This window comes from Myiozetetes cayanensis, unplaced genomic scaffold, assembly GCF_022539395.1.
Source record: "Myiozetetes cayanensis isolate MyiCay16 unplaced genomic scaffold, myiCay2020 scf1, whole genome shotgun sequence".
Classification (NCBI taxonomy): domain Eukaryota; kingdom Metazoa; phylum Chordata; class Aves; order Passeriformes; family Tyrannidae; genus Myiozetetes; species Myiozetetes cayanensis.
In genome coordinates this window covers 68,510,575-68,530,561 of record NW_026086604.1, presented here as the reverse complement: position 1 = coordinate 68,530,561, position 19,987 = coordinate 68,510,575, and the positions used below count along the sequence as shown (strand labels likewise).

Below are 19,987 nucleotides of genomic sequence, written 5' to 3'. Positions count from 1 at the left end.
GGTTCAGCTCTTAGACTAACCTTCATGACCTCTTGTTTATACTGTGTCTATGCACCCTCTGCCTCTTCTAGCTAGTGCAGCAGACGTGGTGTTGCATAATATACAGTATATGCAGAAGAAGCAGCAGCTTGGTCTATATTTTGCCATTATAAATTTTTCAAATGCCTTGTGTTCTCCAGCTCACCAGCAACTGTACCAGTTATAAAACCTCTGGTGTCTGACAGGGTGAATACAGGGCTCTCCAGTCTGAACAGGCTTAAAAATGTTTCTACTTTACCTTTCTGAGTTTCTCCTTTCCCCCTCCCGTTTGAATGGCTGCCATTAGGGCACTGTGCAGTGACGTGTCTTTTGGAACTGGTTTCTGGATGACAGGCTTGAACTTCTTCTTTGGTCCAAAGATATTGGTCTGCACATTAACATCCACTTCACTGACAGCATTAATATCTGAATCATCAATTTTTTCCTCCTGTTCTGACTCCGCATTTGCTGGTGCACCATTTAACTCAGATGAAGCTTTAAGTGAACTAACTTGAACACCATTAGCAGGAGGCCATTTAGTGACTCGCAAAGATGAGCTGAAAGAGGATGGGACTCCTTGGAGGTCAGGAGACTTAAGAGATGAGGCTGAACTCGTAAGGGTCAAAGTCTCACATTTCTGGTCAAACATGAGACGTGTCTTTTTCTCTGCTGTATTTTGTTTGCTGTTTAAACCACGATCCTCTTCTGCACTGTTGTTATCCTTTGAAGAGGATTTAGTAAGTGGGACACTGCCATTCTTTTTATAGAAACTCAGAGGAGCTGCTTGATTTGGTGCCCTGATATTAACTACTTTGTTTTCCGAGCCAGAATTATCACCAGGTGTAAACCTGTGGGATGCTTTCTGACTGCAAGTAAAAACACTTGAAAGTGTTTCTCTTGTTTCTGCTGATTCTGTTTCCACAGGGCTATATTTGGCCACAATAATACATCTTTTTGGTGAAACTTCTGCTTCAGTCTTAGCCTCTCCTGCCCCTTGCTTGTTTTCGTCTTTCTCATGATATTCCACAGAGTCAGACTTAAACGTAGTTGCATTGATGTGTCTTGCAATGGCAGAGGCAACATACTGACTGGAAGTTCTCCTATGTGGCTTTACAAATGGAAGTTCCAGCTTGTCCTTATTAATGGTTGGGGCTGCTAATGGTGTTACCTGAGACTGTGTAACTGGAAGAGGTAGTTTGGTCCTTTCATTCTCAGACTGTTTTTCAGCTACCTGGGTAATAACTGTTTGTGGTGCTACAGGTTTTGGAGCTGCAAGACAGACAGGTCTGTGTTCATGCTTAACAGTAAAGGGCTTAGAGCTTGCGGTGACTGCTGACTTCTTAGAAAAATGCTCAGCAGAGTCATCACTTTGCTTTTCCATAGAACTTGACCTCCAGAATGCCTTCACTTTCCCAATATGAATTTCCTCACTTTCATCAGAAGAAGAACCTGATATGTGTTTACTAACACTAGTGTTTGGGCCTATAAGGTTGCCTAGTTCATCTATCTTAATGGCACCAGTGGAGAGTGAAACTCCTCTATCGAAATGTCTTACTTCAGGTTTGGGAGGGACAACTTTAAAGGTTGTCAAACCCATTTTAGGTTCATAGTTCGATCCTGAATTCTGGGCACGATGACACCATGCAGGTGCTGACGGGACTTCTTCTACTTCCACTTTTTTTGCTGGTGGCCATTTGATTTCTAATTCTGATTTACTTTTTTTCAGAGATCTTTCCCTGCTACTATATTCATTATATGGATTTAGCTTCTCTTTTGCTGTATTGATTTCAGCTGTGGTCTTGGAGTGAGATGGACTCAGCTTAGATTTACATTCCTCAGACTTCACACCATGTTTGAGAGGGGGTTCCAGTCTTAAGTTCTTTTCACTTCTTTTTTCAAAGGAGGATGTGAGAGATTCAAACATATCTCTCCGCTGTTCCACAGGCAAATGACTGAATTCATTTTCAGATGGTTGCTGATGTATTAGGTCCTTCGATATGCACACAGCTCCACCATCTGTGTGTCCCTTATCAAAGGAACTTGCATTGTTGTTTTTGTTTGTGAAGTTTCCTGTATTAACGGAGTAGGTTGAGATATTTTGTGGAACCCTCATCTCCACCTCTTGATTTTCATCTGAGTTAGAGGTGCTAACTTCTGGAGCATCATCTATGACTGTTACTGGAACAGAAACGGAAACATCTTGGGCAGCCTCAACTTTTCTTATACGTGGGTTCAATGCTTCATTGATGTAGTCAGAGTCAGAGTTACTCATACCATCCACTGCTGCAAAATATACATACAACATTACATATTGGCAGTATTAAGGCAGTATGACTTTAAATTACACAAACAGCTAGCACAAGCTTAAGCAGACCAGATATTTTAGTTTCACTAAAAGTAACAAGAATATTTTTATGCTTGCATTACAAAAAAAGGAGAGGTCTGGGTCCTTCTTATTGTCTGGCTGCTGATTACGATCAGCCAAATATTCCTGCAGTCCTCCTGCTTCAGCCGGTGGGAAACATACAAATAGAGTTGAAAGGAGAATTTCATCTATTGTTCATACCTTATCTTTGACTAACTTATCTCAGTGATAAACATTTCACTGCATGGCTCCAAAGGAGAAACATTTCTGAGAAACACCAAGCAACTCCAAATTATGTTTCCCAGACCTGGTTAGTAATAACAGCCCAGCTGAAGGATTTCCTTGAACAAGCAAACAAAGAAACAGTACTTTTATTTTTTCTTCACTCTTCTCACCCTTTATTACCAGTGACTCCAGAAGCATCATTGTGCAAGAAGCTTAAATATCCTTTCAAATTCACTGGTATAAATCAAAGGTTACAAAACAGAAGCTAAGGAATTTCCATGTTAGAGAACTCACAAGAAATCAAATCAGAATCAAGTCCACTGCAGAAGTATTAAAATAAAGACAGGAAGTTTTAAAAAAGTATTGAATGCCATTTTGTGACAAACCAATAATAGAGAAGTATTTTTAATACACAGTAGGAAAAAGAGGTGTACAATATGACATTCTATCTCTTCCCACTGATTGATGTTTTCTCATTTTTAACTTTTAAATATGCCTGTTAACACAGAGGAGGTGTTGGCTACAAAAATGTCCCATCCTTTCTCCACTTCACTATGATAAAATACAAAACAGAGGCATTGTTCATTTAAACACAGACCTAAATTCACAACTGATTTAGCTTCACTGAAGTCAGTGGAATTATATCAAATTTGGCCTATAATTAACTACTGTTCATCTCTTTTTGGTAGCAGACACTGAAACACAATGATGATCTGATATGCAATTTGAAAAATATTCAGTGCGAGCCTATAAAAGGTGGCTGCTCCTGAAGCAAAGGGAGAGCAGCCACTTTGGGTGGATCACATTCTGCCACAGACCCGAGAGTTGTTCCCAGTGGTCGTAGTGAGAAATGTAGAGGACGCCTCAAAGTACAATTGCATTGTTCTGCATCTACTGGTTATTACTCTCTCCTTTGTTCTGAAGAGGTAACACATCTTCCTACCTTCTAAGTCTTCATCCAGGTCAGCCAAAGTCTGCTGGAGTTGTGCTTCAATGAATGTATCTTCAGTGTCACGTTTGGCCAAAGCCATTGCTTCAGCTTGCCTGCTACAAGAAAGAAGAGAAAAACTTTGGGTCTCTCCCCTTCTTTTTAGCTTTGCACTGCTGCTCTGAAACAGTATCATTTCATCACCTTTGTTTCCACTGGTATTCTGAAACTCATTCCCTGAAGTATGAAAAACATGTAGCCTGAGAGACACACACCACCATAGTGACACATCCACAACTAGGAAGGATCTTGGTGGTGCCTGAGCAAACTCAGATCCTGGCAATCAAAAGATTAGGATTAATAAAGCCTGTTGCAAAGAAACGGCTCAGCTGCACTGTGAAGTACACATTTCAGCTGGATTGCAGAAATACAGCATACGCCAAGACAAAGTTTATGCGTATCCATACAATTGTAAGGCAGACCACTAGCCATCCTGGGCACCCGCTCTATCAATATGTCTGCAGCTGAATTAAATAAAAATTGCATGATAATGAAAAATAAGGACAGCTAAAGTACTCTTGGACAATCACTCTTCATCCTGAGGGGTGGGAGGGAAGGAGAAAAGAGAATCTAATCCTTTGAGAGTAGTTTCTAATGAAACATAAAAAGGGACTTGATTTTGCCATAAACCTGATGAAGTTGTACAATGGCTAAAACAAGTCTGAAATCAAAATGAGTGCTAAGTGCTGTCTTAGCTTATTAAGAGAAGAAAAGAAAAAGAAAATGAAACTAACAAAAATCCTAACATAAACAACCCCAAAATTAAAGAAAAACCCTGTATGGCAACCTGTTACAAAACATGAAAAAACTTGGAAAATAAAATCATGACCAGCAGAAAGTTTTTATCTAAATCATTGAAACTAGAATTTCACATTGGGCAATTCATTTTTCCCAGTTATCTCAGCTGAATTTAAGACACTGCTCTCTGTGATATCCTATCCAAGTTTTGCCCTTGTGATTAGCCTATTGAAAAAGTAATTTTCCATTCCAGCCACACTTAAACTAGCTCTGGTCAGGTAAAGCAGATTTGCCCTTTTCAAGATCAAACCCTTAATAGCACAGATACTTACAGTAACACATGACACATTTTTTTTGTAGTTTAGCAAACAAATGAAAATGCCTGAAAATTCCATTTATCTGCTGCCTTTGAAGACAGTAACTGGAATAAGAATTCAGGAATGTTTCCTGACATTGATTTAAATTATGTCCAACAATGCAAATTCCTTTTTAGCTATTTGATTCTTTGATTTTTCCCTTGCTCATACCAGGAGCAACTGAAAGCACATGTTGAAGAATCAGATATTTAATTTTATTTAACTTCATTATTTATTTATTTAGCATTCAACTCTCCTTTATCTGTTGTAGTAGTCTTGGAGCCCAATCCTTCTACTTGTACCTGAACTGCCTTGCACTTACAAAGCTGCGTTCAGGTATGTGGGAACAATGAAAACAACAAGGAAGCCTTCCAAAACTGTCATACACACATTCTTGCGTACCTGGACATACAGATGGGATTAATTCAAGACAGCAAGGCTTCATGTGTGCCTAAGTGGTTTCATAAATTGGAATCTATGACAGTATTCTGTACTGGTTGCTTAAATACAGAGGAAGAGACACAGTACTCTGTGACTGGAATACAATTTCTTCCAACATCTACCACTGACCTGAGTTATGACAGGTCCTGAACATTCCCAGAAACCAACGTGTACTAATGATGCTCAGGCTCAACACCCATACTGCAAGATTCATTGTAAAACAAGTTTTCCTTGTGATGAATTACAAGACCAGTGGCACAAATCAGTTGAAGTCTCCAATGGAGGCAAATAGTGCTGTAAGACTGCAGTCCTTTTGTACCCTGAGGCACACACTCACACACTTACACAAATCCATGAGATTACTCATTTGAGCAATTTGACAAGAAGATTTAAAGTTATTGCAGCACTCAGATTAGGAGAGAAAATCGGCAAACAAAACCCTTGACTTGAAGATGGTAGAAAGAATGAACTGAATGAGTTTTATAATGTTTCACAGTGGAAAGTTTTATAAAATGATAAAAAATACTCTCCTCCAAGTACATTTTAAAGCAATTTATTTGCAAACCCAGAAAGAGTATTTTCAAAGACAGAACTGCTCAAACTCTGCACCAGCTAAGGTCTATCCAGCACGGAAGGCAAATACCACTTTCTTCTTTATAAAGCTAGTCTTGGAGAATAGTTGTACACACAGTGAGACTCTTTCTCTTAGTTACTGTGGAGAAGTTGCTTCCAAAACCTTGGATGTCACAAGACTTATATTCCAAAAAGGCCATGCCAGCTCACCACTTTTTCAGTGCCTGATCATTCTACAATACAGCTAAAATCTGTACTACTAAGGTTGCCTGTGCTGGGCTTTTTACAGGAAATAAGAAAGACTATTAAGTTGAGAATTTTATGGACAATTTATCTAGAAGAACATATTTGGGATGGGAACAAGCATTCCTGGACTCCAAATACAGAGTGCAGGCCCATTGCACTGACCAGTTCTTTTCTCACATCTATCAGTGGGAATCTTTCAATGACACCTTATAGCAAAATTACCCTCTCTGCTGGGCACAACAGTCAGCAGAGGTCTCTTTCATTAATCCTCTACACTTATGCACTGACTATACATAATTTACCTCTCAGTCTCTGCTTCCATCTCCTTATCTAGACAACTGGGAAAATAATATCCAATTCACAGAATTTTTCTGAAGGAAAGGGAACAATGCAGTGAAAATGAAAGGATTCTTATGTGCTGTCACAGAGGCAGCTTCAGCAAAAGCAGATTTTGCATTTCTAAATCTCTAAAAGAGCTGCTGTTCAACGCATCTCCAAATTCACATACAAAGTAAGCCAGAAGGCAAAGATTAAACAAAAGGGTTTTTCTTAAAATTCTTATCATTGAGATTTTAAAATGGGATATGTGTTTTGTGAGGTGAAGGTCTGGTAGTTTCCAGTAGCTTGCATGACTTACAAATATGACTAAGAAGACTCTTTCTCACAGGAAAAGGAAAACAAAAGGGACTCTATTTTTTTTTTTTTCCATAGCCTTCCTCCCTTCTAACCCTATATACTTTTCTTTTGTTGACAGCTCTCTTTTGGTCAGAATCCAAGAAAAATATGACTTATTTTGATATCAGGTTTTACATTCTGGATAAACATTGCTAGTGGCATTTTCCCATACCCGTTTGGGGTTTTTTTTTGGCTTTGGGAGGAACTCGATAACCTTTATGCTGCCTTTTTGGTACAACGTGAGGTGTTAAAAATACAGTATTGGTGAGTATTTAGACTAAACTCGAAATGGCAAATGTGTGCAGTTCCAGGAAGCCTGTGCACATATTACTTATGTAGATTAGCAGAGATTTGTGCAAGAGCACAGAATGGAGCAAAGTGACTACTAAACTACAGCATTTAATGTTCCACTGAGCTCAGGCTACAACTCCTAATTGCTCCTCGGCAGTCATTTGCACAGTTGGAGACAAAATGAAACTTACAGCAGTGTTTTACCAGATTAGTGCCATGGGAGACAGGCATTTACGAGAAAGTTTACATTCTAATAAGGAGAGAAAATGCTCTGATAAAACTAGCTGGAAATGCTGCATGAAAATAAACCCAAACCAGTGGTAAGACAGGAGATTTGCAATGAGACAAGCTGCCACTTTGTTATAGTTAGAGCAGCTTTAACCGTGGGTCTACAAATGACAAAACTGACCCAAGTTTCTCTGAGCACCTCCTGGGAGTTCTAGTGAACCTCATGTATGGTCCCAGAGGTACAGACCACATCCCCTACCATAACTGTTGAAATACAGCACAGATCCATGCACACTGCAGAGAAGGGACTGAGGAAGACATTCAATTATCTAAACACAGGCACTTGGTGCCATTTTAAACGCTGTAGGATATTCAAGACATCTGTCTGGGGCTGGTAGACATAACATGGAAGACAGGGAAACCCACATTATACCTGAGTGGCAGCAGGTAAGAAGAAACAGCAGTAGACATGTCTCAGTTTAACCGAATACAATTTGAAATCTCACTCTCTGCACAGTACTAGCTACATGAAAGACTTGAGAACATGGCTCCTGTGAATCTGTTACTAGGGAGCAGTAACAGAAGAGAAGGGGGACAGACCCATTGCAAGTCAGTCAAATACACACAGACACACTCTGCAGTAGGACACACAAGAATGTAATAACAGCTATGAGGCAGTTCAATGAACACTGAGAGCATTCAACTTCTCACATGTGTCTTGGGCAGCTAAGAGGGACTGACCCACATGGAATACCTGATATGGTTACTCCAGACTGGACTTTGGAGCATCCAGGCTCTCCTCCCAGCTCTGACAGTCCTCCCAGTCTGCTACTGGGGACTTACATTAATCCATCTGTATGTGTCCAAATCTGTCCTCTTTAAAATGAATCCACGATATTCACCTCTTACACAAATGCTGGAAAGAGAAATGCTTCTACCTCGTGTATATATTAAGGTGGGTATTAGAGACAAGACTGATGCTCAACGATTTTAAGTAGTAGGAAGTATGGCTGAAGCTTTTTGAAAACTATTCAAGCCAGAAAGAAAGCATTAAGTAAAGTCAGGTTGTTTATATCTTTATTTTTGTGAGTGAGGCAACAAAGTATTCTTCAAAAGTGGACATAACTGTGTTCAGATTAACCAGTGGTTTATACAGTCCTAAGGACTATGTTTCTATTCTTTGCATTTCTTAGGCTAGGTAACTTTTTTTTTCATTTCCTTTCAAGGAAGGAATGTAACAGCAGCAGGAGAGCAGCTCACCTAAGCCATGACCTGATCAGGAATATTGTTGATTTCTACTGCTTCCTGTGAACTTGAGCGTAAATTTTTAACCCAAGCCTGTTAAAATTCAAAAGTTGTAGACTGAACAGCAAACTTAGGACTGGTGACACAGGCAAGTCATCTTTGATGCAAGATTTTTGAAAGTGGCAGGCACTTAGGAAAGGGAAAACGCACATGGTCATGAACTGCTGAATGCCAGATAACCTTGCTTGTTATGTTTTTAGATGAGCAATAAAAAAAAGCTGCACATATTTTTGAGAGCAAGGTACAGGGATTATTTCCATTCCAAGTTTTTTAGTTTGTGTTCTGTTTTTAGTTCTGTGGGACTACATCAAACTCACAAAGATCTTTACACTGGATTTGTACCTATGCTGAATTAAAATCATCAGAAATTGAATTAAACTATGTTTTAATCCTGTAATACACAGGTCCAGCCGTATCTGCAGATATACTACCACCCAATTAACAATAAGAACTTGCAAATATAGGTGAGGAGGAAAATGAAGTAATTTTTCAACAGCAGCTCAGTTTATGGTCCTTTTACCATGGTTCTCCTCCATGGTTACTGGTCAAGAACCTAACAGAAAGCAAATGAAAATGCTTTTGAGTAGCATCATTTTGTGTTTTAGTGCTAGAAATCTCTAAGTTTGAGACATACCAGGGTGATTTTAAGCTTCCAGAGTGCCACGACATATGTCAGTTCCAGGGCCCTGCTGCATACGCAGCAGGTTGTAAGTTGCTGTACAGCTGGAAGCATGAGCATGCCCCCACCACCCCCTCCTCGCACGGGGCTCTGGCAACAGCTTCTCAACAGGAAAGCCTGCAGGCGGACAGCGTTGCCAGAAATAGTCAGGAAAGTGGACTTGCATGATTTAAATCTTAATACAGCCACATCACCTGTGCAATATTATACTGCAAGTCAAAAGATGGCACAGTTAAATAACTTCTCTTGGTTTACGCAGAAAAATTAGAAACAGAGCAAGGACCAGAGCCTTTCTCTCCAGAAGACAGCACTACACCTTTAGCAACTCAAGCTGCTCTCTGCTATTTAAAATATTCTACGGTTCCAAAGTATACAGCATTTTTCCAGTGGATGAGTTTAACAGAAAGGCTAATCTGTATTCTTGCTCTATAAAAACTGTATCTATTACTTAACCATAATATCCTTAATTTCTTCCCTACATGAAGTTCTGCCAGTAAAAAAAGTGCATGAGGTTATTCAAAATTAAAAGAGTTTTCTGGAACAAGGGGAAAGGGAAAGCCAGAGATAAGGAAGGAAAACTATGTAAGAGGCACAGGCTTACAAATCTGTTAGACATCTGGGCGTTAATAAATAATTTTTCACCCCTGAAGTTCTCCCTGTCACTTTAACCCTTTATCTACTTTCTTAGTCCTTAAAACAGTTTTCAAAAAGGTAAAATGTGCCTACTCAGTTAAAATAAGACCTATTCTATAGAGAAATAACAGAATAAAACTTTCTCCTATTTCTCAGAGATAGTTACAAGTGACATGTAATTGTACAGAATGTGTCTCTGCACAGAGGTATATATAATACAAAAATACACTCCTATTTTTTCATTGCAGTTTTCCTCTTTCCTTCCTGCCTGCCTTCTGCTACTCACTATTTTTATTTCCTCTGACCAGCTTGGCCGCTGAATTCTCTCCATTTACTGACTTCTCCTCCTCTCCTGTCTTTCCCAAGCGGAATACAAAACCCTGTAACATTTGAATTTGAATGCATTGAAAATTAAGCAGAACAAGTTCACCCACCCCTATAGTTTCAAGCTTTTGTTTTAAACTAACTCATCAAACCCTTACAATTTAGTAGCAAACAGCAAGTACTTCTCAGGTTGGTAACTGAGAGCACTCATCTCCTCCCAGTAGCTTCAGCAATCCTGACCAGAGCCAAAGGTAACAAATTCTTCCAAGAGAAAAGGAGGAAATGGGATTATCTCTGTCCAGACCCACAGCATGAACTGATCTCTGGAGGGTTCCCCCACCCCCACCCGATGTCTTCCACTAGCTGTACGTGAAAAAATATTCCTCTCTCATGGCTACTGAAACAGACACTCAAGGGAGTGGAAAATCCCTTTCAGACCTTCGGAAGGTATTTTATCTTCTTGTCCCACACAAGTCTGTATTTATTTAGCTTTATAACTACAAAGTTCCCTTTACATTTTAAAATATTTTTAGTTTTTAAACATTGCAGTACAATTAAAACCTTTTCAAAATTTAAAAAAAATGTCTTGTATTTTAAAGTGTTTATCCTGCTCTGAGAGAGGTCAGTGGAATCAGCTACTTCTATGACCCTTTTAAAACCTTGATTTCAATTGCTTATAAATTTGAGAAACTACACATCTTTGTCAGGTGACAGTCCAAATGACAATTTATATCATGCCCGTGATCATACTATTATTTTATTTCAGCCAAAACATTTAAATGTCTTCCAAGAACTGCATTTGGAGGAAAAGGAGAGCTGCATTCGGATATATGAAATTCTGTTTAATGCTCAATTCTCTGAAAAAAGCTGGTCCTGCATGGTGTAACTGTTCACCACTCTGCTTTGACTCTCTGCCCATCACCTCTCCTTCTCTAAAACAGAATAATGCCACCTCCTCATACCATGTGACCACTGTGCAGAGAAATGAATTAAAGTCTACACGGCATGTGGATACTAGTGAGACAAGAAAGATAAAAAGAGCAAAAGGAAATTAAATAGTCCTGTTTCCAGAACAGCATTTGAACTGAGTAAATGGTAGTTTATTTGTTTTATTAACTGAGCTCTGAAACTTCGAAAGAAAAGAAAACAAAAATTGAATACCACTTTAACTTTAGTGACGTTATCATGCTGTCCAAAAGGGGAGGGAATTAAGGTTAAAGGGGGGAATCTAAGGTTACACAGAGAGCCTTAATAATAAAGTTACTTAATTTTGAGCGTGTGACCTAGCATCCCTAATAATATTGTTTTAACATAATTTTTAATGTGTAATTATTTATAAAGCTCCAGACAGTAGGTGTGCATGATGCTTTATAGGCATATAAAATTGTCTGATCCCTGCCCCTAGGAGCTTGCGTGATGACACCACACAAGGGATGGGAAAAGAGGGGGTATGGGAGGACAGGGTTGCAACACTGTGAGATCATGAGATGTACTTACTGCTACATAAGCAACATTTCAGCTTCTCTGTGGTTTTCTTGTTACTCATTTAACACTATATATTAAAATTTGGTGAACAGATACATAACACAAAGACATCAACCGTAAGACAGGAGATGAATAAAGAGAACTGTGCAGTACAACGTTCAGAGTCAGCAGTTAATATTAAAACATTCACAGTCAAACATTGCATCTAGTCAACTATTTATAAGGTTTAGCCCTTGGCACCTCCAGCTGAAGTCTGGGTTCTGCTCCACCAGGCACTGTACAAATGGATCATGAGATACGATAGCTGCGTTATGGTTTTTACCATAAAAAAACAGTCACTGGCAGAAGGGGGTATCATGGGCAGAGACCAAGTTGGTTTAAGAGGTTAGAGGCAGAGCTAAGGGTAGAGTGTTTTGACACTTGTTTTGATATTCTAATTGCTAATTAATATGTGTATTTAGATCACTATTGCTTGAAGAAGAATCCTAAAACCAAACCAAACCAAACAAAAAATAGTGCACTTGCAAGTTGCCCCCATGAACTGGAAAACAAAACCATAGAGCAAAGACCCCAGGTTGGAAACCCTAAAATCCATGTACCTTCTTTCAGAAATTTCTGTTTCCATGCTCTGGGAACTGAATGAGATCTGAGCTCTGCTGTGGCTATCATTTCTGCGTGTGCAAAGCCTGTGGTACATGCCATTTCCGACCCGGACATACTATTATCCTGCTATGTGCTGACAAACCTATCGCATGTCGAAGACTATATCCTTAAATGCTCACAAGTTTCCTTGACTTCAGCACATGAAGACCCTGATGTGATATTCTGATGCTATCAGGCATTTCAGTCACACAGAGATCACCCAGGACACCAAGTAAACAATTCCAGAAACTTGAAGAAAAATGAATTTAAAAGTAAATATGCAATTAACTAAAGTAAGTAACATGGTAAAATATTCTTGATCTCTTGGAGCACAGGTTAAGCCTCTGGACCAAATGTAGGTAAGAACTGTGGACTTGATTCTGCTCTTCACTGCAGTTCTTTACATTTGCATGTGCAAAATACTACCTGGACTTTTTTATAGCCTTTCACACTCTAAATATAATTTGCTTCCACTTTAAGGATACTTTACACAACCCAGAGAGTACAAAATGATTTTAGTACACAGAATTATAAAACCTTAGGAATTTGTTATTTCACTGGGTGAAAAGCCCAAGTTTTAGTCAGCTTTACAATTTAAAATGACAAGCTAAATGTTTCCATTACTCTTATTAACCTTTTTTTTCCATGCCTTGGCCAAATTAGTCACTAAATAAAATTTCTGGCTTCAGTAGTGCTCAGCTTCAAGGAGGACTCAGATTCACTGCTGCTAACCACCGGTACTTTACAGTAGCAACATGTTCTTCCAATTTCTTTGTTGTTATCTTCCTTTTAGAATTGAGTTAGATCTTGGTACATGGATCACTACTGTACCAAGAAGAAGATAGAAAGGAATTAATAAACTCTGCGTAAAATTTTCATTCAAGTTTTGTAGCTTATGAAATATATTTAAAGCTCTGAATAGCTTGGTATCAAGTATTCACATGAAGCGCATTTTGACTTGTCTGGGGATTTAAGAGGCTGGTTTGGTCCTGAAAGCAGCCTGTTCATCAAAGAACTATGTACAATTTCAGAGTCCTGACACATTTTATTAGTGGGGTGGCAGCTGTTCTGACAGTGGAAGTGGAAACTGATGTTCTCCAGATTTGGCTGTACCCAAAATTGTACTCAGAATTGATTTATATCTGATTAAAAAAAGAATTTCATGCAAAAAGGTTTAAAAAACTATTTTTTCCTTCCTTCTACACTTAGGAAGTGGTTTTTGAAAACTCAGTAACTTGACCTCAAAAGGATTTAGAGTAGCACAATTTTCAAAGCTGTTTTGTTTACAAAGATAAGTTAGGAGTGGAATTAGATTTTCCTTCAAATATTACTGGCACATTCAGAGCATAACATTTTAACAGTTATTACTATCAGCATCACTGTTATGTCAATCTAAGTGGTTGCTGACATAAGATTAAAATACATCACAAATGTTAAGTTTTCGCCACATACTAAAGCCGATCCGAAGCAATTTCGCCTTCCAGAGTCTAAAAAACCCCCAGTACTTATGAAAAAAAATTGCATTCTCCACAGAACAACAACCGTATCCTATTTTAATCCCAAATCACTTTTTTATAATTATGCATATATTAGATAAATACAAAATATTTAGCACAATAAAGCACAGCAAAAAATAAGTTGGAAGCCTTGTCCAACCTCCTGCTCCAAGCAGGGCTAATTTCAAAGCCAGACCAGGCTGCCCAAAGCTTTGCCTGCATGAGTTCTGAGAATCTCCAGAGATGAAGATTCCTCAGCTTCTCTGCGCAACCTCTTCCACTGCTTAACAGTTCCCAATTTAAGGAATTTCCTCCTTATATTCAATTTTTATTTCTTTTAGGGCAGCTGCTGACAGTTGTTTCCTGTTCTTTCACAGTGTATTCCTGAGAATATCCTATGAGAAGCCTCATAGTCCTTCTTTGGTTTAGGAAAAGACTGCAATCAGGTCCCTCCTTACCCACATTGCTTTCCCAAGGTGAACAACCTAGTTGTTTCCCTTGCCCCAAATACCCCACATGCTCCAGTGCCCCAGCCCTCTCAGTGGCTCTCCTATGGACCCCTCTCCAGGTTGGCAATCTCTCACTTGGACTGAGGGCCAAAGGTTGGACATGAAACTACGGCACTGGCCTCACAAAAGCTGAGGGGGCTGTTACCACCTCTCTGACTCCAACAGGCGATGCTCCACACTATCCTTCCAGCTTCCTCTCCTTTGGCTCAGCAAAAGACCCCTAAGCAACAGTTCTGCTGGACTAGCTAATGAAATGTCTCACTGTCTCTTCTGTGTGCACTCTTTCCAACTAGTAAAAATTTTGTGTTTGTGTGGCAAAGAAAAATCTAAATGTACAGAATATATATCTTTGGCTGAAGGGAGAGACTTTCAAGAGGGAGTGTGTCACAATGACCTATGATCAATCTTTTAATTGGCTAAAAAACCAGAAAAAGTTCCCCCCAAATTGCAGATGATTAGTATTGTTATTACAGGGCTTTACTTTGATGTCTTTTGCTCAACAAAATGCTTCTTCCTCCCCCACTGAATGCATGTGTGTTTTTCTAGCCAGTCTAGATCCTGCATTTTGAGGAAAGTTGGAATAGCCTATTTACCTCACAAGGACCAACCTAAATGTACTGAAATTAATGGGTTACTTTTCTGGATCACATCTGGAATCTTAACTGCAGTTACAATAGTAGCCTATCTGATCCTTCCAACTGCTTCATGGCCTAAGACACTGCAAAAGGACAAATCACAAGAAAAATGTGTCTATGAGCAACTATCTAAGTGAGGCTTGACCTTGTCCCCATTGATACTGACGGATAAAGAAAAACCCTGAGATCATTCCAATAGGTTAAATACTGACTTTGGCCTAATTCATCCCTAAGTTATCACCCACTGCATGATCCAAGATGAAGTTCTCACTCAGAAATGTGTGGAAGGAAATAACTAGGTCATGATACATACTCTTATGAAGGGGCTACAGATTAGCAGCTAAATGGAGAGAGACCAGAAAGCACAGACTTTGTGTCAACTGAGAATTCAGAGGAATTTCTGGCCCCTGTCCCATGACTTTGCAGCATCACACAGAACGGATCCCTGTCAGTATTACCAGGCCACCCTCCTTGCTGGAGGCATAGCTTCCTATTTAGCCAGTTTGTATTTGCAAAGTCCAATAAATTTTGGGTTCCCTTTGCAGCTCTGCCACCAACTATGTGAGTTTTGGCAAACAAACAGTGTCAGAGTCATTTGTGCTTGAAGGCAGTTCCTAGTTAAATTCCAGGTTCTCGTCTTTTCTTGGAAAAACTGCAGAAAAATGTTTGTTTATGTGAAAAAAAAAAAAAAGGAAATATGCTGAAAAAAACACCCCAAGGTATAATGCCAGTGGAGGTTAGCAGTAGGTGACTATATATATATAGATGCATGCACACACTCCCAAACCAATCTCCAAACCTCGCTGAATATAATCCTTTTCCACCTGGCTTTCGGTGGCTTGCATTTTCCATTATATGACCTCCATGTCATTTTTCTGGATCAACATATAGTAACATTTTAAACACTTCAGATGCTATCAGAAATACAAAATAAATTGAACTGTAACAAAATTATTTCAGACTTCTTGAACAAATCAACTCTGGAGGGCAGCGGGTCTTTTGCAAGAAATGTAACTACAAGTTCAAACAAAAAAGTGACCTTTGCCTGTTGCTACAAGCATGTCACTGGAGGGGATCTGGCAGTGAGCTTTCCACTGGGAGGAGTCACTTGGCAATGGTACTGGTTTATGAAACAGCAAAAGAAAGTATAAGTTGGTTTTCTTAAATGATTCCCTACCAGGACGACATGCAAGACATTTTCCAAGAGCTGGCGGCAAGTAAATATTTACCTCTGTGGAGCACTGTCAGATTCCATGCTATCGCAGGAGGCGTTCTTCACAGGGCATGTCTCTGTGCCATACATCGCATCCGCCTCAGCTGAGTCCATGTAGCCATTGACCAGCTTGATGTCTCTCAGCTTCATACTGTCATTTTGTGAATCCAAAGATACAATGTCAGATGGGGAGCTCACAACACCCGAGTCCTCTGTGGTGTCCTCAGACGCGAAACAGCTGCTTTCTGATGCCGTTTCTTCCACCTCTGATAGTTCCAGAACTGTGTCATCCACTATATAAACATCATCATGTGCAGACAGGAGGCTCTCTAAATGAAATACAGCAAGGAAAGTTAGCTGAAAGTCATCAGTACATAAATCAGAGAGCCATTCTATTGTAATTGGAAAAAACCCACATAAAGTACATTAGAAATGGTAGGAGGGAGCTCAGTACTTGTATATAAGATAAAGATGATTTGAAAAGGGACAAAAATTATGTCCTTTGCTTTTGGAAAGGTGATTTGCTCTGCCAGTTCTGTGGAGTTTGGGTTTTATAACTTTCATAGCAAATCAGTTTCCCTAATTCTATGAAGAAACAACTTTCCAGGAACAGTTTCTTGGGGAATAAGACGACCCAAGTTTAAATGATGTGGTTCACGAAATCACTCCTGTTATTCCTTCTGTCAACATCTCACTATTCCTCTTCCATTCTGTCAAACAGGTAATGACATTTCTAATAAGAAGTCTATATACAGGTAAAAACAGGCAGTATTTCCCAGTCAGGATACTGAACTGCTAAACTAGATGTACTGCTGGTCCACTGGGTATCACTTATTTTACCACCCTTCAATTCAAATTTTGCTTTATGTGGGAGAATAACAGTTGTCTATTTTTCAAAGCATATAAAATCTACTAATAAATTTACAGAAAAGTAGACAGTACCATGCCCAAAGCAGAAACTTTCCCAATGTTTAGTCACTTCTAAAGGAGATCAAGGGATATGCCCTTTGCATGTTCAATTCTATTAAAAGTTGCAAATTTGGAGCGATTAGACACAGTACAATTTCTCATACTCTGTCTTAGTTTAGTTCCTGTGAGCTACCCCCTTTAGTGTTTTTTTTGTCTGTTTGTTTGTTTGCTTTTTGTAAAAAATACAATTTTTTTTAAATTTCCTTTAAGAAATGTACTCTAGACTCCATCATGCAATTATGCCATTAAAGGGGAACTCCCAACAAGGTCAATAATTTCAATGCCTGAAATTATTGAGTGACGAAAGACAGAATCAAGCTCAAACATTCGTCTCCTGATCAAAAGGAATCAATAAAGACTAATCTAAATGTTTAATTTGAAATTATAAGTGTGTGCCATTTACTTCTGCAACCTCAGTAAGCAAAAGAAAGATTAAACATCAGTTTATGGTCTGATCTTCCAGACACTTGTGGTGAATGTTAATTGCATGAGAAGTCCCAAGTCTACAAGCATGACTAAGATTAAACGTACACTTCACTGTATTTTATGGTTAGAATCTACAACTTTTTGAAGTTTACATGAAGTTACAGCTCAATAAAAATTATCAATGGAGAGAAATACTTCAGAATTATTTTGTATACACGAAGATATTTTCTTTAAGTCAGAGAACTGAAAACAACTTTGTCAAAGAATGTCAGAGATAATTTTGTAAGGGTGTAGTTTAGCAGTGAAACTCAGAGTGAAACTAGAATAAAAATCAAGCCAACATTCTCCTTGACTGAGGTTACAAGATGCCATTAAGTACTGAAATTGATTTCTGACAGCAGAAGCAATAAAATTCAGAAGGTTGCAAATCATGATTAAAGTTTTAAGTGCTGTCAGGCATTGATATTAATGATGGAAGATGATCCAAAGACTCTATTGCAACTTTGGAAGAAATGTTACTTGATTTCTTTGACCTTATTTTCTGTAACATTAGTTCTAGATTCTAGATTTAATCCAAGAAATCATTCCATTTTAAAAGGCAATTACAGGAACTAAGTATGTGTCACTGAAAGGATTTGAGTAGGTTCATGACAGAACTATAGTTAGGAAAACACCAACATGAAGCAAAAATATGAATAATTTGACATTGAGCATCAAATAATAAAACCCGCACAAAACAGACAGTGAAGAAACAAACAAAAAAGTCCTGTAACAGCCCACCACCAAAACATTAGTAAAAACAACAATATGTTAAAACCAGGACAAAGTAGGATAGCAAAGAAATCAATTTAAAGAGTGGAAGTTGAAGAATGGAAGCACATGGGAAGATTTCAAAGCAATGTACAATGCAGTATACTTTGATGCAAAGAGACCTCTATAAAATATAGGCCAGATCTGTTGTCACCTGGATGCCATGAATGACCTCTGCCCTATAGCTGGCACTGCAATTTATAACAAAGCACTTACTCCCAGATCCTGACACGAGGATGGCAGTCTTTTCTGCCCTAGCTGTCTCTCTCATTTCCTCATCCTCTTCTTGCCTGCCTGCAACTATTTCCTGCATTTTTCTGCTCAGGCATTTAGATCCTTTTGGTCACACAGCCCTACTTGGCATTACTGTAGTAATAACAACACTCAAGTCTTTCCCTGTTCTATGGCAGCATCTCCACCTCCAGCTCATTGTTCTCACATATTGACAAATAAACTGAAAAACAATTCTCTTATTACCAGAGTCCACGTGCAAGTTGATCCCTGTTACGTTTAGATCTTGGCAGCTGAATCACCCAGTTCAGAATAAAGAACATCCTCATTCAACAGCAGTTTTATCCTGAAGCACAGAACTACAAACAGACATCTTTCTACTCAAGCAAAATCAAAACATCCCCCCCTTTTCAAGCCTATCAGTTTGTCAAAGCACTTCCCTATCTTTTATCTTCACCGAGAAGATCCATGAATTTTTAACACAGTTAATGCACAGCACTGAACAGAGTTGTTGGCTACTTGTCTGAACATGAAAGCACACACATAAAGCATGACTGTGATGGTTCTGTGTCATGTTAACAACCTTGTTTCAGCTAAGAGCAGCACCAAACCACCCCTGTTTTAAATTTGAGCCATTCTTTGATGGATTAAGTAAGAACTATTTTTTCTTCTACATGCTTGATTAAGTCTTCACTGGGGCAAACTGAAGATGGATGGGCATTACTGGGTAATGATACGTGACACGAAAAAAGCCTACCTCAACTTTTCTGAGTAGTCTTGACTTCAGGAGTCAGGATATACCTTATAAAACTTTCTAATTCTACATGGTGAACAGGGTAATATCCAGTAGTAGATGTGATTCTGCCTTGCAAGTTTTGCATATTCTTTTTCTTCGAGGGGATGCACATGCAGAAAACCACCACACAGTAAACGCAGTGTGATCACAATGATGGCAAATACTGAGGTTATTTGTTGGTTGAATAAAGAAAAATCTCAACATTTGCTTCTCTTTTCTCTTTCATAACGCTACAACACTTTCAGGTTCTGATCTTCACAACCTCATGCAGACATATCCAGTTTAAGAAAGAGTACACAGCAAGTACTTCAGGACTGAACACACAAGTAACAACTGCCACAGATAACATATTATTGAAACTCTTCTGTACCTCAGAAGACTGAGTTTTCAAATATGTAATTAACATGTGACCCCATTCACTGGCATCAGGTGGGCCACGATATTGAATGGGGCGTAGAAGTCTCAAAGTCATTCTAAAATCTCTGTGGGACATCTCACCAACAAGTGAAACTAGACAGAAACCCTCAATGTCCTGCATTGCTGCTTACCTATGTCCTGCTTCAGGTTGCAGACACTGCTAAGCCCACATGAGTGCTGTAGCAGGGATCTTTCCAGATTCGCAGCAGCAGTACTGTCGCTGCACAATTAGGTCAACCACATGTTACAAAGGCTTTCTTGCAGAGGGGGGTG

General features: G+C 39.0%; 1 protein-coding gene across 1 annotated transcript in view; it reads right to left on the bottom strand.

Annotated features, from left to right (window-relative positions):
- COBL (cordon-bleu WH2 repeat protein) overlaps nt 1-19,987 on the bottom strand; it is a 156,370-nt gene that overhangs the window by 9,188 nt on the left and 127,195 nt on the right. Inside the window, 3 exon segments of the mRNA XM_050321972.1 lie at nt 278-2,301; nt 3,552-3,655; nt 16,082-16,394. Coding sequence (XP_050177929.1) covers nt 278-2,301; nt 3,552-3,655; nt 16,082-16,394 — 2,441 coding nt within the window.